The 23,051-nt window shown below is 53.1% G+C and overlaps 1 protein-coding gene across 2 annotated transcripts in view; it reads right to left on the bottom strand.

The window, feature by feature from the left end:
* NDRG1 (N-myc downstream regulated 1) overlaps window positions 1-23,051 on the bottom strand; it is a 53,709-nt gene that overhangs the window by 12,790 nt on the left and 17,868 nt on the right. For both annotated transcript variants that reach the window (XM_047724436.1, XM_047724435.1), the window contains exons 4-11: window positions 15,289-15,394; window positions 13,174-13,294; window positions 9,338-9,400; window positions 8,549-8,609; window positions 7,439-7,525; window positions 4,965-5,021; window positions 2,213-2,316; window positions 758-814 (exon numbers count right to left, since the gene is read on the bottom strand). In XM_047724436.1, coding sequence (XP_047580392.1) covers window positions 758-814; window positions 2,213-2,316; window positions 4,965-5,021; window positions 7,439-7,525; window positions 8,549-8,609; window positions 9,338-9,400; window positions 13,174-13,294; window positions 15,289-15,394 — 656 coding nt within the window. The remainder of the gene's footprint in view (window positions 1-757; window positions 815-2,212; window positions 2,317-4,964; window positions 5,022-7,438; window positions 7,526-8,548; window positions 8,610-9,337; window positions 9,401-13,173; window positions 13,295-15,288; window positions 15,395-23,051) is intronic.

The raw sequence follows: 23,051 nt of genomic DNA, 5'->3' as shown, positions 1-23,051 counted from the left end.
ATTAAAGATTCATATGCTCCCAGGCCTCCCAGGCTGAGACCAGAGTTCTAAAAATATTTGTTTTGGTCTCCCCAGTACCCTTTGCTCTTTGAACTTTCTTCTCCTTCCATCCTCTGTTTTGTTCTTAAGATAAACTGAGATGATAGTCATTTACACCTTAGTATGAATTTCAGCCAGAGAATTTCTGGGCCCTGATGTTTTAGTTTCAAGCATCCTCTCCTCAAGGAAGGGTGAGTAGGGCTCTGCCAACAATCAAGACCAGAGACCACGAGGACATGCCTGACAAAGGGAATGGCATGTGCTAAGTTCAGGTGTCAAATAATATGGCTCACTTACAGAACTACAAAAGACAGATGATACTGGCAGAATGCAGTCAGCTGTACCCATGACTAACTTATAGGATACTTTAGGGTGGACTCATGTCTTAGTCATCTCCAGGTTCTGTGAAAGCAAAGCCTAATGCAATATTCAACATAGAGCAGGGACTTAATAAGTTTTATCCAAAGTACACTGAGCGCTCCTTCTCTGAGACCCTAGGCTCCCACCCATGTCTCAGGGACACCCCCAGGAACTGAACCCCTGCACATCAAGTAGGTGAGAGGGACTGGGCCATGCCTGCCTCCTGGGAAGCACACACCAGGGAGAGCCAATGATGGATGTCCTGGCACAGAGCGTCAATCCTGCCAAACACAGAAAGAGGGCCCTGCCAGGGGCTGAGCAAGGCGACAAGATGGCGAGGGGGACAAAGGCCACTCACTGCAGGGTGACTGTGTGGGTTCCGGGCATCGGCCGCTCAATCTCCAGGTCCCGCCGGCTGCAGACAACAAACGCATGGTTACATTGTTACCTGGTCCCATCTTCCTAATCCCAGGATGTCCTGCCACTGGCTGTCCTGGCAAAACACTCATGTCCCAACCCGCATGGCTCTCGGGGACAGCACAGCCTCTCAGGGCCCATGTAAATGGTTTTAGGGACAGCAGGACTCACTCATTTCCCATGGCACCCACTTCCTTGTCCCCAACCCGAGTCCTCTACACAATCTCTTTTACATCGCAGACCTGACCCTTTCCCTCCCTCATTTCAAAGCCTCCCACAGTTTCCTACTGTGCCGCGTCATGCCCAGCATGGGCCTGGCCAGCCCCATGGCTCACCCCTGCAGATGTCTATCCAGCCTCTCGCCTCCTGAGGGCTCCTACCAGCAGACACCCTTTTCCAGAGCATGGCCTGGAGCCAGAGAGACTGGATTCAAATCACACCCTTCCACTTCCTCGCTGTGTGACTTTGGGCAGAATGCTGAACCTCTCTGTGCATGTGCTTCCTTGGCAGGAAATGATGATAGTAACAGTGACCCAGGATTTTTAAGAGGATTTACTTGATTCCTATGGGTACCATGAGGGCAAAGCAGTGTGTGGGGCTTGGGGGTTTGTTCTGGTCTCTGCGGGTCTGCTGCCTAGCCAACAGCCTGATTGCTCCAGTTCTCGGGAAGTATTTGCTTAAGAAATGCTCTGCAGGGTCCCACATCTTCAGTTGCCCACTAGGGCAGGACCTCTCCCTCCTGCACTGAGAGGCGGGATGCTGGGAGGATGGTAAGAGGAGATGGGCACTGAACTTTGTTACAGACACTAACGCCTTTCATGAAGTAAGCTACTGACCGCAGAGAGATACAGTCCCGAGGCTCCTTCCTGTCCCCTTCATGGGAGCGCAGCAGATGGCGTTCCCTGTTTTCAGAACACCTGGCTGACACCAGTGTCCCTGAGCTGTCCCCTCCCTTAGCTGAGGTCCAGACCAGCCCCTCATTATCATGAAGAGGACTAACACCTTGCCAAAGGCTGGAGGGATGTGCTCCTTGTCCTTGGCTTGACTCACCTTCCAGCAGCTTCTCTGGACTGACTGCTCCCTCCCCCTCATTCCCACCGCTCACTCTCTTCACCCTCCTCACACCTGGCCTCTCTGCAGGGTCAGCCGGGGCATGGACACTTATTCCAAACCCCGGGGGGTGGTGTGTGACTGTCTCCCTCATGCCGGCATCCCCCCAGTCTGGAGTGCAGAACTCCAGGAAGCACCTGTCTCCCTCTCCCAGCCATCTCTTTGTTCAAATTCAGGGACTGGATCCTCTACTGATTTCGTAAGCCCCCTCTGCCTTACGCCACATTCCAGACCAACAAAAGGAACTAGACTGACAGCCACTTGGTGGCCGAGCGTGTACTAATACCTGTTGTAGGCATTGATGAACAGATGCAGATTGCCGGGGTTCAGGTCATTCACAATGTGCTGGCGGTAGGTGTGGACCACCTCCACATTGTTCTGCATTTCCTCCTGCATCGAAAGAGGGAAGACAGTCTTTGCTGCGACGGGGCCCTGGGCCACTCCCGAGTACCTCACTCCCGAGTACCTCCATTCTTCGGATTATGCGGTACAGAGATAAGAAGGCATAATGCACTCGACTCCCAGGAAGCCTGAGCAGACTCCCAGGAAGCCTGAGCAGACTCCCAGGAAGCCTGAGCAGACCGCCAGAAATGCAGTCTGATTTTGCCTATCAGCTGATAACAGGAAGGAATCCAAATCCACAAAGGGAAAAGAACGCCCTTCCTTACTTCTTCAGGACTTTTTATTCGAGGTCAGTCCTCCCAAACATGGACCTTGGCTCCAGCACTGTCCTTTTTTGGGGGCAAGTGTCTTAATCTCTCGGAGCCTTAGTCCCCTAAAAAATAAAAGGGGGGATGACTATTCCCTGTATCATCAGGATGTGGGATTAAGAGACGTGGTGCACACAAAAGCCCTTTGTAAAGAGTAAAAATTGATGCAACTGTTAGAAGTTAATGTTTTTAAGGGGGAGTTGAGAATTTTTTCATGCTGGAAACACAAAACCAAAGCATGCAACTCCCGTGAACCTTCTGGAAAGAAGGGCCTTCTCAGCTTCCGGGGGGGGGGGGGTGGTGAGCCAGAGACCTGCAGAAGCCTCAGCTTTCCTCAGAAAGGAACCTCTCCCTGGTTCCTTTCTGAATGTGATTTGGGACAGACAAACAAGTTACGAGCTTGCTCTGTTTCTCATTTGTAAAAGAGCGGATGTGACGGCTCCACAAAATGGTCTGATGTGATCAGTGGCCACCAGAGCAGGACAGGGAGGGAGCAAAGGGGGGCCCATGTCCAGCCCGAGCTATTGTCTAAGTAGTCCATGATCAGTGAAGCAACAAAGAGGCCAACATGCCATTAGAAACATAATCAGGAAGAAACCATCGTAAATTGTGCTGCGGTTTCAGGTAAAAAAAAACAAAAAACAAAACAACAACAACAAACAACAAACAAACTATAGCAACCTGGGGGTTCCTCAAGTAATGTGGGGCAGAAGCAGGTCAGACTCTCACCCTATACTTGACACCCCCTCCTGCAAGGAAATACAGAAACTGACTTTAATTTTTCCCATGGTCCCCTCAGGCTCAGATGATACACACTCAGGGGTAGAGAAAACGTATCGCAAACTGAATGGAGCACAGACAAGGAGAAGACAGCTACAGTGGGCCGCAGGCTAGCCCCAGAGGCCACGTCCATGTCAAACCCCTGGGCATCATGAACACTAACTTATTTGGAAGAGAAGTCTTTGTAGACGTCATTAAGAGAAGGATCCTGGGGGCTCCTGGGTGGCTCAGTGGGTTAAAGCCTCTGCCTTGGCTCGGGTCATGATCCCGGGGGTCCTGGGATCGAGCTCCGCATCGGGCTCTCTGCTCAGCGGGGAGCCTGCTTCCCCCTCTCTCTGTCTCTGCCTGCCTCTCTGCCTGCTTGTGATCTCTGTCTGTCAAATAAATAAATAAAATCTTTAAAAAAAAAAAAGAGAAGGATCCTGAAATGAGATCATTTGAGATCATCCCAGTAGGTCCTAAATCTAATGGCAAGTGTCCGAGAGAAAGGCAGAGGGACGTTTGTTGTATTTTTTTTTAAGATTTTATTTATTTATTTGAGACAGAGTGAAAGCATGTGAGTCGGTGGGAGGAGCAGAGGGCACCGGACGAGCAGACTCCATGCTGAGCGTGGAGCCTGATGCTGGGCTCGATCTCACAACCCCGAGATCATGCCCAGAGCTGAAATGGAGAGTCTGGCGCTCAACTGAGGCGCCCCCAGTGGGAGATCTGAAACAGACTTGGAGAGGCCACCAGAGACAGAGACAGAGCCTGGAGGGCTGAGCCACAAGCCAGGGAATTCTGAAGCTACCAGAAGCTGGAAAGCAAGGGAGCGGCGGCAGAGACAGATCTCAAAGCAACTGCGCCCAGCGCACGAGGATACGTACTGTGTGGTGCCATTTATGTAGAACTCTAGGAAATACGACCTCATCTCCAGCGAGGGTCAGGAGATCAGAGGCTGTCCCAGGGGCAGGGAGGGAAGGCTTAGCAAGGGGCATGGGGAGCTTTCGGGGGTGAGGGATATGGTCATCATCTCAATCAGTGCGGCTTTATGGGGATGTGTGTGTGTGTCAGCATTGGTGAAATTTCGTACTTCTAATACCAAAGCACCTTTAAAAAAAGCCTCATGTTAGGGGCGCCTGGGTAGCTCAGTGGGTTAAAGCCGCTGCCTTCAGCTCAGGTCATGATCTCAGGGTCCTGGGATCAAGCCCCACATCGGGCTCTCTGCTCAGCAGGGAGCCTCTTCCCTTCCTTTCTCTCTGCCTGCCTCTCTGCCTATTTGTGATCTGTCTGTCAAATAAATAAAATTTTTTAAAAAAAGGCTATCTGTTATATTTACTTAGAAGGGATCTATATAGTATGTTACTTTCATTAAAAAAAAAAAAAAAAAGCCTCATGTTAGAAGGAGAGTGAGCGGGACCTGATTGGAAAGCAGTCACAGGCACTGTGGGCGAGGCGGACGTTAGCAGCGGCCTCAGCGGTTTGTGTCTGGCTGGTCTCTGTGCCCAAGGCCCAAGCAGCACGCGGTCGCTCGGCATGAACGACAGGATGTGAGGCCACGCTACTTACCTTCCCGAAGAGGTGGGACACCACCATGTCTGGAAGGGCTTGGGTCCATCCAGAGATCTGGGCAGGGCAAGAACAGGTATGATGAGAACAGGTGTTTGCGGTGGTGGGTCAGCAAAGCCTTCAGTGCTGGGCTCCCCACACTTAGGTCTGAAGTCAGCCCCCTCATGGGCACTTGGTTACCTGTTCCAGTTGCCTAAAGGACCTGGGCCCTCCCTGAAGGCAGCACCTGAGTCTCCACCAATCACTTGTTCTCAGAGCCCCACGCACAGTGCAAAGATGCAGAGAAAACAGGAGCTGAACAGAGACCCAGCCAGCTCCTAGCTCTCCCTGTGCTGTAGCACACTGGGTTCTCCCAAGGAGGGCCCCCTCCCTTTCTTCTATACACACACCAAGCTCTTCTAGTCTCTACCCCAGGACCTGCTTACCTTGAACTAGCCTTCCTGTATCAACCTCTAGATTACCCACCTCGAGCCAGTATCCTCTCTTGGAATATATGGAGGTCACTAAAGACACGGCCAACTTTCTCTCCTCTCTCTCTCTCCTCAACACAATGCCAGGTATACGGCAGGAGCTCCATAAATTCTAGGTATACAGCAGGAGCCCCATAAGTGCTAGGTACGTAATAGGAGCTCCATAAGTGCTTAGGATACAGCAGGAGCTCCATAAATGTGTGCTGACCAATTTCAGTGTCAGGCAAGGATGGGCAGGATAGAGAAGCTCCAGACCAGGGGACTCTCCAGATTGGGGTTCCTGCCATACGCTCGCTGTGTGGGTCTGGGTGGGTTGTAGAGCCTCTGAAGCTCAAGCCTCTCATCTATAAGCAGCCGTGCCAGGATCTTCAAAGACTCAAGGTCAAGGTGAGGATAACATGAGGCGACCACACGTGTCATAGGATCTGACGTCAGTGCCTGACACATAATAGACTACTCCCAATATAGGGCTTTTTTCTCTTGGGGTTGGAAAGGAAGGATATGGTGCAGATACTAAAGCCACACACAGACATTCCTCAGGCCCTACTCTGGCCAATGGTCAATGTCCCCAGCCCTCCATGTCTGGCTCAGAACAGTTACCCAGGAGCCAAACTGGCTGACAGTAATATCACTTCCTTTCCTGGAAAATAAAATAAAAAAAAAAAAAACAGGGAGTGTGCTCTGCTTCTGAATATCACGCAGGATCAGAGGGATGGGCTCCTGCATTTTGGCAGAAGGTTCCAGAAAGAAATGCAGTATCAGAGTGGCCAAGACGGGTGGGAGGTAGCAGGGAGGGGCACAACCCCTTCAAACCTCGGTCTGCGACAGCCATCCAACACTTGGCAAAAACATACTTTCAAAATGAAAGGCCAGGATCACCCCAGCTTGAAAGGTTCTGTCCTGTTTCAATTGGAACGGCTAACCTCTTCCCTTGGCAAATGCTGGCGCCTTTATGAAAAAACACAATAATCATTTTTAAAAGATAAACAAGGAACGCTAGGACACCAGCCAGAGCAGAGCCTCCCAAGACAGCATGGGTCCTGCCCCCTCTGTATTCCCAGACCTGCAGCGCCTGGGTCAAGGGGCCATTCCACACCTGCTGGATGAGACGGGGGATGGAGGCAGGAGGTGAGGCCCAAGGACTACAGAGTCCATGGGATCTGAATTCAGCCCTAGTTCTCCCACTGACTAGCTTTGTGGGATCTTGGACAGCTTCCTTCACTTCTGGGCCTCACTTTCCTCCTCCAGAACCTGGTTTTAACAAGTCCAACCCCCCGGAGTCACTGGGAAGAGTCAATGTGGTCAGACAGTACGAACAGCACCTGGGAAATACTCAGGACACACTAGCTAATTATTGTCATCATCAAATGAGTAGCAGTGCTGGTCCTAAACACACCCTCCTTTTCCATCAATGATATGTGGGTTCCTGACATCAGAGGCCTTTGTCTTGTTCCTCTTTTGATTTCCAGTGTCTTGACCGAAGCGCAGTACATGTTAGGTCCTCAGCAAACACTTCTTAACCCAAACTATGCTTATCAAAGCTGGCTCGAGGACTCATGTCCCCATGGAATGTCTAGTTTAGATCACAGTGTCCTACTGAAATCTTCCAAATGGCAAATGGCTGAGGTCATGTTTACTATCCCAAGCAAAGCAAAGCAAACTGTTTTCTGTAAAGGGGTGGGGAGTAGGAGGCTATAAGGGGTTTGGGTGGGCCTAACTATTCCACCTGCTTGACCCTGACCCTAGACCTTACCTTGACCCTATCCCAGACCCTGACCCTACCCCAGACCCTCACACTACCCCAGACCCTCACCCTGGCCCTGACCCTGGCCCTGCCCCTAGCCCTGACCCTGGCCTAGACCCTGACTCTGGCCCTGACCCTGGCCCTGGCCCAGCCCTGAACCTAACCCTGGCCCTGACCATAGCCCTGGCCCTAACCCTGGCCCTGAATGGAGCCCTGACCCTGATACTGACCTTGGTCTTGGCCCTGATCCCCAGCCTCACCTTGGATGCAGCCCAATCCATCCAGCCTTCTGCACAAGGGTTCACGTTGATAAGGACGAGTCCCTCCACCATCTCGGGGTTGTTCAGCTGCAATTCAAGACACAAGGTGAGTGACAACGCCATGATCTCAGATACCATGCACCTCAAAGGTAAAGCAGAAAATGGAGAAAAGTACCAGAAAAGGGCCCATGTGTATCCCCAGAGCAGTCTGTTGCCCTCAAGACCTTTTAGCCCCACCTCCCATGACAAACAGAGGCTCCAATTCAACAGACGCAGGACTGAGCCGCCGAGACTGTGGGGCAGGGAAGCAGGAGAAGACGTGTGTGTGTGCGCGTGGCACACCTGCCTTGGGCAAGTCACTTCCCCTTCCTACACCTCCTCTCCCCCAGATGGGTCAGATGGGTCTACCAGAGCACCAGTTTCAAGGTCAGGCAGGGCATGTCATGGCTCCTTAGCAACCACTTCTGGAAGACACATCTGTGTCCATCTCATATCGAACATGGATCTTCCTTTATCAGCTCAGAGCCTAGTCCGTCAGGGTTTTTTGTTTTGTTTTGTTTTGTTTTTAATTCATACCAGCATTTCTGAGTTCTGACAACGTCCAGCAAGTGACACGCAGTCAGAATACCTTCAAGTCTATTCATCAAACGAGCACTGCTGCGTCTTTGAACAGCTGCTCAGTAAGGACGCAAGGGCTCCAGGAGCACCTGGATTGGGCCCACAGTCACATGAACCTACGTGTCCCTGATTCTAGTGGAGAATGAGTCAGAATCCGGAAGCTGTGGGGTTTTCACGAAGAAGCAGAAGGTATGGTGACATGAGGACCTGCCCACAACCAACCAAGAAGTGAGCAAAATCAGTGATCAAAGAGTCAGTCTGTCTGCTGTAGGAGAGGCAAGGCTGTCAGCACGTATGTGAGTACACTCGCGTGCTCATGCACACGCATGACTCTGGATCACACACCACGTGAACTGCGGTCCTTCCTTCAGAAATTACGGGTCATTTCTCTCTTCATTCTGGGATTTTTGATGCTTATCCAGTTGTTTTCCTTAATCCTGACTCAGTTGCATTTAACACATAATTTTTTTAAAAAAATGCCCAAGAACTCACAGCAAAGCGAGTGAGGATGTAAGCACCTGCTCCCGTTCCCATGCCAATAATGCTTTTCAGCCTGGAAGCAGAAATAAAAAGGCATGTCACACAAGGATGAGCAATGGGAGCCCTAATGACCCTCTTAAAACCTCCCCCACTCCTGGTCCCTAAGGAACGCCACCGCCCCCAGCGTCTGTCCCGCTCATGGCGCAGTGTGGCTGGCAAGCCAGAACACGCTGCCTCAAGGACCCGACATGCATCATGCTTTACAGCTTGACAGAACACCGTGACCTTGGAGAGACTCATCCCTTTTCTCAGGCAGGCTGTGAGAGACTGCCTGACATTTATGGGAAGGCCCATTACCGTACCACTTCTTCCCCTCTTAAGCTTTATTTTAGACTCTGAAACTAGGAAGGAAAATAAATTGGCCAAGAACTCTGAGGTATGATCCTCACACCAAAGGCTCAAGTAAAAGGCAAATGAGCACTGAAGAAATAGGGCATGGAGGGAGAAATGGAGGGCAGGCCACCCTCTTCCAGAACATTCCATCAATAAGGAAGAGCAATAAAAGAGGAAGCAGGGAAAGGATTGGGGGGAGGCGGGCTTCAGGTGATGTATTTGTTCATGGAAAAAAGCCCAGCTGAAGGGAGGCAGACCATGGAGTAGAGACGGTGTGACAGCTCATTTCTTTCCTGACCATTCACCCTACATTTCAGTGGCCAGGCCAGATCAAAGCCAAAGGAGAGGCAGAGGCTAGAAGCCACCTTTCTCTGCAGGCTGCTGGGGCCATCGATCCCTCGCTCTTACCCAAACTGGTGGAGCACTCCAGGAAGCATTTCGGCCAGCTGGTCCATGGAGGGGTACATGTACCTTGGGAGAAGCCATGCAGAGGCCATTAGTGGGGGCCTGGACCCCGGTGGAAATGAATCATTCAAGCAGGAATAGGCCTGAAGGGCAGGACTCATGCACAACCTTACCCGTGTGCCCAAGCCCCCGCTCAGCCCCCGCTCAGCCCCCTGCCCAGCCCCCTGCGGCCCTCCTTCCCGGCATCGAGCCACACGCACCAGCCTCAGTCCCTGCTCGAGGCCGCGCCCCACCCCAATCCTCCCCGTTTGTAAACTGACCCTTGAAAGTTTGCTTCCTATGCTCCAGGTCCCACATCAGAGGAAGCTTAGCAGCTCATCTAATACTTACGGCAACCCTGTGAGGTTCCCGTGACTCCCCCCCCCCCCCCCCCCCCGTATACAGATTATAAATAGCAGTGAAGCTGGGATAAGCCACTTGGCTTCATGGCCAGGCCAGGCCTTGGAATGGCATCTCCTGTGGGCTCTGGGATTTCTCACTCACCTCCCAAAGGAGGCCTGCCAGCAGCTCTCCCATAGAACATTCCTGGCCACGGGAAGTCCCTCCCTTATCTCCCCCTTGACCCCGAGAGATGCTCTGGTGCTTGGAGAGAGCACAGAGAAGCAGGCCACGCTGATGAGCTGGACACAGTGGGCTTTGGGAGACGGAACACCCAGCAGGATTTGAAAGCACTGGGATGCCTCGATTCACCCATTTTCTGGAACCACGGTTCCTGCCTGAGTGTGGAGTCTGCAGGCTGCATTACGGTGGCTGCTTCCCCTTCCCAGAGTGCAGGGAACAACCATCGCCTGTCACCAAGTCCTTAGGCTGGGCCCACACGGGGTTTCTTGTTCCCACTGTGTCCCCCCTTTCCTATGGGCGTACCACATGCCAACCCCCTGCACAGTGAGGAGCCACTTCCTAGGCTGGTCCCTTCCTCTCAGCTAAAACCAGTGCTGCCCCCGGTGTCTCGTCGAGCATTTCCACGCCTGCTCTCTTCCTGGCCTTCGCATAGGCTGTTCCCTCTGCCTTCTCACACTGTGTGTGCTCACCAGCCTGGGATCTCCAGAAAGGCCAGAGAGCTCTGCCCCTGCAGGAGCCAACAACCCTAGCCAGAATTCCTGCACGTTTTCTTTCCCGACTTGCCTGGAAGAACTCCAAGAATCATCCCTTTCCCCAAGGCCTTGGGTGCCATGAGCGAGCCGGGCCCTTTTTATCAGAAGATGCACATGGCTCGCTGCGTCAGCACCAGCTCCTCGGGACATCCCTGAGTCTCTGGACGGGTCCCTGTGGGAGCCCGAAAAACTCCACCCAAGACGAGCGGATAGGCCACAGTATCGGGGAGGCCCAGGAGCATCCTGGACTAGGAGGCATCCCACAAGGCTGGTCTCCGGGAGGAGGACTCTGGGAGGAGGCCCTTCACAAAGGAGTTACGGGTGCTCACTCTTCCCCAGGGAGACCACATGAGCACAAAAGCCCCGGTCCCACACAGGGGCCAGGCGAAACGAGGGAGTGTAATGACAAAGGAGGTTAACAGTGAGGGAGGTGGGGGTGTTCAGAAGGGAAACTGAGACAGGGATCCCTGTTCTGTTGGATCAGGTGGTTAGGGAGGGCTTCTTGGAAGAAGTGACACTGAAGGAGGCATTGGGTTTGATGAGTGTAGAGTATAGGAAACATATTCCAGGAGGGGAACCCAGCAGGTGTAAAAGCTCTGGGAAGAGCCAGAAAGAGCCTGGCTGGTTTGTCTACACATAAATGGGGCCAGTTTCCTTCTGAAATGGCCATGGTTCAGTTTACAGCCAGCAGCCCCCAAAAGGGGATTCTGGGGAAGCCACTTACTCCCAACGGCTTCTTTCCTTGCTGTTCCTGGGGTTGGATACAGAGTCAGGAGGCAAAGGGATTCTACACAAGCCCCCCATATGTTGGAAGCTGACTCCAGAGCTGGGGTCCCCAACCCTGCTTTGCTGCCTCAGCCTCGGGACAGAGGGAGCATACCCCAGAGGGTGCAGGAGACCCCCAACTACAGGAGGCAGAAATAAGGCAGGGCCTGTTCAGGCCGTGGCTGCCACCAGCCACACACTAAAATCACCTGCTGACCTGGGGATGGGGGGCAAACACCCTGAACCTTGGCCTCCAGGTCAACTTAATAAAAACTCCACAGGGTGGGGCTCAAAGCTCAGGACATTTTTTTTTAAATCCTCCTATGGGGAGCTAAGAGCCACCGCATTACCGCAAGTCTTTCAAACACTCGCTCCCAACAAGGATGGATTTGCTGACAGACCTTTGGCTTAATCTGCTAGTGAACAGATAACAGGGTCCCACTGTATTAGGAAGCTTTACATTTTTGGTCGTGGCCCCATGTGCTCGTGTCCTTCCCGGTCTCTGACAAAGGTTAATTATTAAGGATAATTCTGAACACCAATTAGAAAAGAGAAGAGAGGAGAGGGGAGAAGAGGGGAGGAGAGGAGAGGAAGCTATCTGTGAATGTCAAGAAGGCCCCTTCTGGGAGACTTGAAACCCCTGAGCCTGCTACACCCTGGTTTAATGACAGCCTCCAAGAGGTCTGCCTCCCTCCAGGGGACACTCATGGTCCCGGGCACTCAGGAAGCCTGTCTCAGTCTCGCAGCAGAAACCAGAAGCCCACATTGGCTGCACACTGGGGAGAAGCAGGCAGCTAAATCCCTGGGACAAGAGACCCTGATGTTCTAAAGAGAACATGATCCTTCAAGTCAGCAGAGTCTCCGACTCCCCCAGTTAAACAAGCTGTAGGACTCTGAGCAAAGTACTTAGCCTTCTCACTCCTCAGTTTCTTCACCCAGGAAAGGGAACTATAACACCAGGCACATATATCCTAGCCACAGGACTAAGTGCAAGTGACCCGTATGAATAAAAACTAACCTGGGGGGTGGGGGGCACCAGGGTGGCTCAGTAGGTTAATTTAAGCATCTGACTTGATCTCAGCTCAGTTCATGATCTCAGGGTCATGGGACTGAGCTCGTGTTGGGCTCCCTGCTAGGCTGGGAGTCTGCTTGGGATTGTCTCTCCCTCTCCCTCTGCCCCTTCCCCTGCCCTTGGGCACTCTCTCTCTCTCTCAAATAAATCTTAAAAAAGAAAAAAGAGGGCACCTGGGTGGCTCAGTGGGTTAAGCCGCTGCCTTCGCCTCAGGTCATGATCTCAGGATCCTGGGATCGAGTCCCGCATCGGGCTCTCTGCTCAGCAGGGAGACTGCTTCCCTCTCTCTCTCTCTCTCTGCCTGCCTCTCTGTCTACTTGTGATCTCTCTCTGTCAAATAAATAAATAAAATCTAAAAAAAAAAAAAAAAGAAAAAGAAAAAAGAAAAAAAACCTAAGCCTGGACCACAGGAAGTACTTCATCAAGATTATTTTCTATTGTTCCCTCTCTTTTTCTTCCCACCTTTCTAGAACTCTCCAAACTGTTTTTCTTGTGAAAGTCTTCTCCGCTCGATCCTGTGCCTGTCACGCGCACCTATTGAAAAGCTAGCTCCCTGGGTGGGTGAGAGTGGGGGTCGGGGCGGTGGGGGGCAAGGAGTTAGTGCTTAGCAGGGACAGCCTTTCAGTTTAGGAGGCTGAAGAAGTCCTGGCGACAGGCAGTGGGGACGGCTGCACTACAGTGCGAATGCACGTGACACTACTGAACTCCACGCTCGAGAATGGTTCCAAGCGTGAATCTTGGGTTATATATACCTTGCCACCATAAAACAGAGACCCAGTGTGAGGCCTCCCCCGCTCCCTGCTCAGCTTTTCTGTACCCCTTTGGGGGCCCGGGGTTCTAGGTCTTACCCCACAGGGAAGGAGGCAGCGCCATCCTGCTGGCCAGGGGCGTCCACGTGGCAGACGGCAAAGTGCTGCGTGATCTCCTGCATGTCCTCAGAGTTGAACAGGGGGTTGTAGCAGGTTTTGTCTGCAGAACAGGCAGGGGCGAGAGAAGAGGAAGGAGTAAGGACAGAATACATCTGGGCGCTTGGTGGCATGTAATGGCCCTTTGCTGTTCTCACTCCCATGCGGGGGAGCAATGAACGCAGAAGAAGGAATGCAGACCTTCTAGTCCCCTCCCACTTGCCTCTGGTGCTAAAAGGCAGGCAAGCGGGCCTGGTGGTGCAAAGGGTGGGTAAGCTCCACTGCATACGCCAGCGGCTGGAGCCCAAACATGGAAGGAGCTGGTGCTGCGAGGAGACTCCCGTCCTGGCTCAGCATCCCCCCTCATCAGCTGGGCTGCGGTGGACCTTGCTGCACTCATGCCCTCTTTCTGTCTGGGTTTCTGGAACCCCCACATTGGAAGTAATGGCCAGGGCAAAGGACTCTCAACCAAGGAGGGCACAGGAGGTAAAGCATGGACGCTCTCACTTCTTATGTGGCCTTGGGGGAGTCTCCCAACTGCTGAGTGCTTGAGACAAAGAGGGCCAGCTGTTCACCCATCCACCCCCTTTTCTTCCTGGGCACACAGCGGGACTACATTTCCCAGAATCCTTTGCAATGAGAGGCAGCCATGTGACCGGGTTCTAGCCAATAGCTCGTGAAGCTCGCGGTTTCTTGTTAACACCTGCCACCCATTCTTCTAGGTTTCTCTCCCTGCTGCCATCTGCCAAATGCAGAAGGCTCTGAGGACCCAGGGGATGGAGGAGCCACAGCTGGCAGGAACCTACGTTCTGGAATCACCAAGCGAAAGGTGTCCCACATAATGCCCAGAGGCATTACAGGAGGGAGAGACAAATGTGTATTGTGTACAGCCACAGAGATCTTGGGGGCTTCTGTTTCTGCAGTTGGCTTACTAAAACAGTGAGCCTCCACCACAGGGGTAACAGCCACAGGCAATTCCATCCCTTACCAGAGCCTGGAAAAGTCAGATAACAGAAATCCAAGGACCTAGCATGGGAGCTGGTAGCTAATGGATCCGAGGGCGGGCACAGAGAGGAAGAGGGATATAGGAGAAGGGAAGATGAAGGAAAATGGTTTTCAGTCACTGACATCACTGCCTCAAGGTACTAAGAAGCTAAAGGAAAAACATGCAAGCCAGGCAGGCTGTCAATCACCGATCACACAATCACCCAGCTTGCGATACTCAGGATTACAGAGGTGCCTGGACGTGCAGGCCGTCAGTGCCTTCTCAATCGCCACGGAAAGATTCGCTTCTATCCCGCGCGATTTTAACATTCAGCAGATCTTACTCCTTTACCGTCTGTGAAAAATGGGGAACCCACATATGGTAACACTTCCTGGGAATCTCAAGAATACAGCGTAAACATTCACGGCAGCCTCATTTGGAATAGCCAAAAAGCAAAACCATCCAAGTGTTCATCGACGGAAGGACGGAAATATGAAGTGTGGTATATGCACACAATGGAGTATAATTCAGGAACAAGGAAGGAAGGACGTCACACAGGGGACATGTGGACATGTGGATGGACGGAAACCATTATGAAAGAAGCCAGCCACAGAAGACCCCGTGTGGCAGGATTCCGTTTATAACGAATGTCCCGGATACACACGCCCTTAGAGATAGAAAGTAGACCAGAGGTGGCCGGGGGCTGGGGGGGGGGGGTTCGGGAGATTGTGGGAACAAAGTTTTCAGAGTGGTAAAAATATGTTCTTAAATGGCCTGTGCTGATGGTTGTACAACTCGGTCAAAATCATAAAAGCAACTGTACACACTGATCAAAAGAAGTCACTGTCACCCACAGACAGTGGAGGGCCCCGAGTTCCCAGCACACCCAGGCACAAAGACATTGTTGTGCCCTGCATCGTGCATTCCAGGTTCTTCAAGACTGTGGCAAGTTCTCTTCTCACAACCGCTCCAGAAGTGTCAGCAAAAGAGAACAGCTGGCCCTCCCACCACCAGCTCTTCCTAGCTGTCCTCCTCCCCATCCCCAGCGGGAACTGAGGCTCCCGGGAACTTACGGTTCATGCCAATGTCATGGTACGTGAGGATGACGGGCCGGTTTCCCTTGGGGGTCCCGCACAGCGTGACGTGAATGGAGCCATGCACCGTCTCTATGTCCTGCTCCTGAGGAAAGACAGAGACAGAGAGGTCTGTGATGTGGGCTTCTCAGAGTTGCTGCGGCTGCGACCACTGACTGCGTGCGTCCAGCTTCCAACTGTGTTTTGAGGAAGCTCCACGTATGTTTCTCATTTGGTCAGCAGAGCTCTGGCCTTTGGGCAGCAGATCTCTCCGGCCAGAGAAACCGCTCCAAGAGCCAGGGAGGGAAAGGGAACTAAGCTGGGAGACAGAGGAAAGAGTCCTGGTTCGGACGGTGACGTTAACGGCCCAAAATGTGGGAAAGGCACCAGCCCCAGCCCCTCTCTGCACAGGACCTGGTTTTCTCCACCTGGAAAACGGAGGTCATCAAAGCCTGAGCTTCCTAGACTATCTGCTCCCATGGGGGATGGTGACATTCTGGATCAGGGAAACCAAGGCAGCTGCCCAGAATCACACTCAGGACCCACCACAGGGTCACCCTCAACATTCCCCACAGGCTTCTTACGCCCTCACACTCTGAGAAGCCTGAAGAGTCAAACCACGTTCATGCCTCAGAAGGTCACCTCAGGTCAGCCCTTGACCTTTATTCACCAAGGAGAGAACATTCCAGATGCCATCTAACCTGCTCCCAAAACCAACCTAAACGTGAACCATCTCGACTGCTGATGAATGGCAGGCAAGAGGTGGTCAGGGTCCACCCCACATGGACAAGAAGAAACAGGCCAGATGCCCCAGTTAGGAGCCTCGTGGAGCCGGGCAAGCTGCCCTTCCCCCAGGCTGTACCCTGCGAGTAGACCTAGGACCTGGCAGCTCTGGGGATGCCAGGAGGCCCGCAGGACAGGACACGGCAGGAGGGACTGTGCCTACAGCCCCTCCATCCCAGACCTGTGAGAAACTGGCTAGCCCAATGCTCAGGCTCTCCCGCCAGAACGGGGCAGCGCGCTATCCACGCACGTAGCAAGAAGCCGCTCCCCTGCCCATCCCAAGCAAGCATTGCAGGTGCTTCCAGCCCTCGCTCCGAGGACCCCTAAAGCAAGCTGGGGGATTCTGGGTACTGGAGGGGGCATTCCCAGGCTGCCCTCACACCTGTGACATAGGGAGAAAGCTGGAACCTCACCGAGTATGAGTGCTCACCAGGTGACGCTGATGGGCCCACACAGACCACAGCACGGAGGGGGAAGCCTGCTCCCTGTCAGTCCCAGGTCCATCCCCATCACAAGGGTCCTCCTAAGCCACCTCCCTCATCACCCCAACAACGGCAGTCAGTCCCTCGAACACAGAGTCCACGGTCTCTCTTCCCATCGGTGCCCGGCACTCCGCTCTTGCCTCTACAAGCACTGGAAAAATCCACAGACGAGGGAGCAACAGCCTGGCCCCCAGTGGGGGCCACAGTCATCTGCTGGGCCCGTCCTTGGCCCTGAAGCCAATCGGGGACAATGGTTCATTGAGAGGGTCACATTCTCCATTGTCTCCCCAGCTGACCCACACGGCGCCCTCTAAAAATAGGCCAGGCCAAGCAGCATCCCTGCCAGCCTGAGGTCAACAGGGTTCAAATCTGAGTCCTACCCTTCCCCGATGCTCCTGAGCACTGGGTCCCTAGCCGGAGGACAGGAGCAAACCACCTCACCCTGGGATCCTCAAGGGAGATGGTCACCTTGGGGTATGAAACAGTGCCAGGAGGAAAGGGGGTCCTTGGGACACGGTAATGAGGTGTTTAATGCAGTGTCTGGGTACCACTTAGTGGCAGATACAGGATGCCCAGCCCTGGCAGGCACCAAGGATGTCCCTGACAGCCCCCTGGGGTGGGGATGCGTGGCTGATGTTGACTCATCTCTGTGGAGGCCTTAAAATTATACCTCCCTGTAACCAGAACTAAAGGTGTCCAGAAAGCGAGGGGCAGCCCTGCCTGGCTTACTGTTCTGTCCCCAGGCCTGGCACACAGTCCACGCCCCCAGCAGACAGTCAGGAACTATTGCATTAAGACCTGAGAATAAATGATCTTTCTCTAGAAACTCCACTAACTACTCTGGGTTCAGGCTCCCCTCTGTCCCTTAATTGGCTCTGAGCTTCTTGGAGAGCTCCTGCTCCCACTTGCGAACTCCAGGATTGGCACGACATCTCCCAGGACAAGTGCAGAACCTCCCAGGACTGCATGAGCCCCATGGAGCATGAAGGTTTCATCCTCGAGAGGAACCACCCAAGGGTGGTGGCCATGGCCCGCGCTGTCTCACCACTAGCCTGGACCTCTGCGCAGCCAGAAGCATTCGCCACGGCTCGCCTCTTCTGGAAGGATAAGGCAGCCAGTCTCAGAAAGTGGAAGCAATACAGCAAAGGCACTCAGGCAGTAGGAGGAGAAAAGACAGATGTGATCTTTCTTGTGCGAGTCCCATTCCTTAAGTCAGAGAAGCACACATGCGCACACACACACACATGTGCGCACGCACGCACACGATCCTAAGCCAGCCCTGGTGCTCTCTCTGCATTGGCCAAAACCAAGACTGCACCTGAGATGGATGGAGGAATTAAAACACAAACACATGCTTTGTCCTCTTTAGACCCAAAGAACATTCTGTCCTTCTGTCTCCAGGGGGATGAATCACTATGCCGTATCCTGTAGGAAGGGACCTACCTCATACCCCCACATTCTTCCACAGAGAGGGCACCAAGAAAAGTAGTGTCCCGTGCACTTCATGGCCCCTTGCCTGAGAGAGGACGTCCCCTGTTCTGGGACTTGCCAAGGGTCCTCTCTCTGGCTACGACATTGGCTGGAATTCCTCCACCAGCCAGATCTCCAACCTCCGCCCTTCTCTGGTTCAGAGCCAGATCTTCGAAATGCCTCTGCATAGGGGTCTGACCCAGCCAAAAGCAAGCAACAGAGAAAAACCCAAGCTGTACAGTTTTCCTCTCTCACCTCCTCTAGAAAAGCCTAGAAAGCCACTCTCTCAAGGTACAGAGGAGGTGGCAATATGGCGGAAATACTCACCAAATCAGGCCTCCTACTCGACTCTGGCCCTGCCCCGAGCATTCGTCTCAAGTCTTCTCCCCAAATGCATGCAGCCCCACCAGGCAACAGCTGTCCTCTTTACAGAAGAGGAGACAGGCCAAGAGAGGGCAAGTGATCTACCCAAGGTCACACAGCTGGAACGGAATCTGAGGCTGTTCCAAGTCCAAAACCCTAGACTCTGTGTGCTCTCTGACACCTGTTTACTCTCGGTGCCAGACGGTACACGAAGAAAAAGAAACCTTTAAGACAGAAGGGGCACTGTGACTCGAAGTCAGCCCCCTCCCACGTGACTGTGGACGGCCTTCTACGGCCCCAGCATCTCCAGGGACGTGCCATCCACAGACAAGGTGCTGGGGGTACACTGGCACATGGAACAGAAGCATGACACTGACTCCGCCCATCCTTCCCAGGACGTGCACCTGCCTCCACACTGCCGTAGGCTGGCAGGTGTCCCACTCGGAAGAGCCTCAGCACAAACATCACTGCACTGGGCTGGCCCCTTCACTGTGTACTGGTTGTTTTATCTGCAGTGCCCACTATGGGGCAAGTATCTGTTTGATCACCACCTCCCACCCGACAGCCAGCTCCCAGAGAGAGAGGCCAGCTCTGCCACAGGCCAGGTCTGGCCCCAAAAGGGCACCAAGATTCACAGAGTCCATACCACCTGTAAGCTAGTAAGTGGCAAAACGGCACTTATCCTATTCCTACGGTATACACGGCTTACAAGACGGCAGGTGGTGGAAACAGCACTTATCACTAAGTATTCCTTCAAGATTTCATTTCAGCTGCCAATCCTGGCTTCAGAGCTTTATAAACTATGGCTGACTATGTGGGCTGGCCTCTCACACATCTGTTACTCTCCCTTTAGGACAAAATTCCCAACAATGTGCCTGATAAAATTCTCCCTTCCCCCATCTGCCTTGTAGCCGGTTGGGCAGGGAGGGTGGTCCAGAGACTCATTTCTGGCTCATGAGATGTCAGCAGAGTTTTGAGAAGAGTATTTTTTTCTTAAGGGTCAAACTTGGCCTTCTGATTTTTTTTTTTTCCTTTCACCCCTCTGCCTGCTTCCTTCCTGGAATATGAATGAGATGGTTGGAGGTTCGGCAGCCATCTTATGAGCATGAGGACAGAACTGTATGCTAGAGAAGACAGAGCAGGAAGCTGGAAGGAGTCAGGGACTGGGCTACTTCACAGGTCTTCCGACTCAGCAGAATAGCAAACATTTCCTTGTTGAGAGCCGTGTGTGTTGAGGAATACTAATCTTAATGATACATTCCCCATGTGCCCTTGGGCAAGTTACCAGACTGGTGTGGGAATTCCTTCAGCTGTCAACTGAGGGCAGTAAGGAGTCCACCTATTCTTGGGGCTGCTCCCAAGATTAAAACCGTGGGGTGCACTGCGAAGTGTTCTAGAAAAGGCAGCCTTTGGCTCCATGCTGGCTGTTACAGATGCCTGTCCCAGAGATAATCAGTGTGAAGCCACAAGGAGGTCCCAATGGCTTAAGTCAACTGGTTGAGTGATCCAGGGGAGCTCTGAGACCAGCTGCCACCACCTCCCTCCCTAATCCCCTCCTTCCCAGCAGGCCCCGGGGAGACACAGAATCATCCGGACTCTAAGGGATGACACACTTAGCCAGACGCTAAGTCAGCTGGTGCACTGGGCTGCCCCTCCCCGAAGTCTAGCAATCCTTGGTCAAGGCACAGCCAAGGGTGGAGGACACTCTCTGGAACAACAAACAGGCAAAGAAAACCGAATTTGGGGACGCCTGGGTGGCTCAGTTGGTTAAGCAGCTGCCTTCGGCTCAGGTCATGATCCCAGCGTCCTGGGATCGAGTCCCACATCGGGCTCCTTGCTCGTCAGGGAGCCTGCTTCTCCCTCTGCCTCTGCCTGCCATTCTGTCTGCCTGTGCTTGCTCTCTCTCCCTCTCTCTCTCTGTCAAATAAATAAATAAAATCTTAAAAAAAAAAAAAAAAAAAAAAGAAAACCGAATTTGGGCTAGTCAGACGTAGCATGAAGTCAAGCCTTGTTGAGGCAAGAAAGGTAAATCATGACCACAGAGACTCAAGAGGAAATGGCAGGGGACTGCCCTCCCCCCCACCCTCCTGGTTCATCTCCAGTGCCCACAGTGCAGAAGGGGCACCCCTGACTAGGCCACTGACCTCCTTTCCATTAAGTCAGAAGCAGGTGAAGAGTGAAAGATGCTGGGGTATGTGCGTGTGTGCAAGAAACATAGATGATCTGCCTGTAAGGACAGTCATCTGTTTACTGAGCAAACACAGTAACAGCCATTTCACAGACGGAAAAAGCCAGCATCTGTGCACCTCAGCACACCCACCTGCAGGTAGCAGAGGCAAGGTTCAGGACGGGCCCCTGGGCCCCCCATGTCCAGATTGCCAGCCAAGTCCCAGGTTGCAGGAGGCACACTGGGCCCCCTCGAAGACACAACCTCAAGGAGGCCCAGCTGAATGTTGTCATCACATCAGGGAAAAGAAAAGCTACAGAGTCAGGAAACCAGCTGCTGCAGGCAGACGGGTGTCAGCCAGGGAATACAGAGTGAAGCTGGAGCCCACACCAAAGACTGCAATTGTCCAGGGAAGAGAGAGTTAGGAGGGAAATCTTGTCGGATCAGAGAAAAGAGAAGGAGGAGCGCCGGCCATCCATCCACCCATGGAGCAGAGGAGGGAGGCTTGTGTGCTGCATCCCATGCTGTGTTTATCACGTTCACGACACCCCTGGGAGTAGTTATCCTCCCCCAGATTACAGATCAGAAGACTAAGCCCCTGGGAGGTCAGGCCACCGGCCAAGGGCACACAGCTGGCAAAGACAACCAGCTTCTGTCCACTGGACCTGCCCTGTGACACCAGGACATGGATGTCTATACGGAGCCTAGACCTAGGGAGAGCTGAGCCCCACCACGGGGGCGCTTGGTGGGTGAGGCACCCCTCTCCTGGCCCACCGCTCCCCTCCCCACAAAGGGCACTCCCAGGAAACCCACAGAGGAGAGAAGAAGCAAGCCATCTCAGTGACCCAGTTGAGCACTTCTGCCATCTGTCACTCGGGCTTGGCTCTAAGCCCCAGTGGCCTGGCTGGGAGGTGGGGCTGGGGAAGGCAGGGATGGGAAATGGTGGGTTGAGGATTTCCAAGCCTCTGAGTTCTGCCCACCTTCAATCAGGGAGCATGAAAACAAGAAGCAACTATGTGCAAAGAAAGAAAATTAGTAAAAGGTCATTGTTTCCATTTTCCCTAGAAGCTGATCTGCTTCCAAGAAATGGGGGAAAAATCACCTCTCCCAACACCCTCACCCTCTGCCAGACTCAGACCGAGCTGAGAAGTGGGAGCCAGACCCCAGGAGACGCTGCTCACTGCCTCCTGTACCATGGCCCCTGCTGTTCCACACCCAGAGGCCCAGCGGGTGACATCAGCTCCATGCCCAGGGAGCCCTGATGAACACATAGACGCAGATTCCCATGGACACCAAATCAGATCAAACCACCTGAATAACTGAAGATCCAGGTGGAAGGAATTAGAAACAGCAAATCTAACAGGAGAGGCCATTTGGGGCCAGAGCAAGTGTCCCGCCTCAGGAGTGTCAGAGTGAGGGGCAGTGGTCACCACCCTGCCACCCTCTCCACCCACTGGTTATAGGGACTTTGACTTTGGCTCCAGACATGGGCACTGGGTCAGGCTTGGTCATCTACCTCATCACGGGGCAACACGGGGCAAATCCCTTCAATCTTCTCTGGGCCTTGTCTCAACTATAAAACATGGGTGCACTAAGCCGTCTCCTGAAGGCCTGGTGTGAGGGTTAAGGACACCACACAGAAGAGGCCAGAACAATTTCTGGGGTACGGTTAGTGCTCAGGACATCAGTTATCAGGACTCCCGTGATTCTCTCCTATCTCAGAGTCACCTGGGTCACTGAGGGTTATCTTGACAGCACCCTTTGGTGCATTTCTTTACTCTCCAGACTGATTTCTCATCTGCAAAAGAGGGTAACATTCCCACCTAGCACGGAAGGCCTCAGACAGTAAGCAGGCATGCAAATAATGCATTCTCGCTCCCTTCTCCCCTCCCCTCCCCTCCCCTCCCCTCCCATTAGTGGCCTTCCAGGAAGCCTCCCCACCTGGAGCAGAGAGGGAAGGGCTAGCTCATAAAGCATCTGCCAGGTCTGATATTCTTGGATTCTAGGAGTCTAGCTAAAGAAAGTAAGCTGGAACCCAAAATATCCCCACCTACCCTACTCATCCAATTTGCAAACACAACAGCCTAGTTCCTGATGCCAAAACCTTCTCTGCAAAATCATATCAAACTGCACCCATCCTACAGCCAAAGCACCTCAGCCCAGTAGCCCACCCAGCCCTGTACTCTGAGGATCCCAGAGGGTCGCCAGGAAAGGCATGCAAAGAAAGGTCCCAAGAGCATGTCACAACCTTCCAAGGCTGGGAACCAATCAATTTGCCCCAAAACATCAGCCAGGCCCCAAACTAAGTGCCCAGCCTAAGATGATGTCAGCCGGGAAGAGACGAGGCCACAAAGCCTGTGTCCTGGCGGGGAGCTCTCTCCTAAGACAGGCAGCTCCGAGGCTCACGCAGCAGACCCTCCAGCAGCTTCTGACTGCTGAGCTCTGGGCTACGGTGTGTTTTGATTCAGCAGGGAAAAAATCTTGACTACTCTGGGAAA

This window comes from Lutra lutra, chromosome 4 (genome assembly GCF_902655055.1).
Source record: "Lutra lutra chromosome 4, mLutLut1.2, whole genome shotgun sequence".
Classification (NCBI taxonomy): domain Eukaryota; kingdom Metazoa; phylum Chordata; class Mammalia; order Carnivora; family Mustelidae; genus Lutra; species Lutra lutra.
The sequence above is the reverse complement of the archived record's forward strand: the minus strand, read 5'-3'. Positions and strand labels throughout refer to the sequence as shown.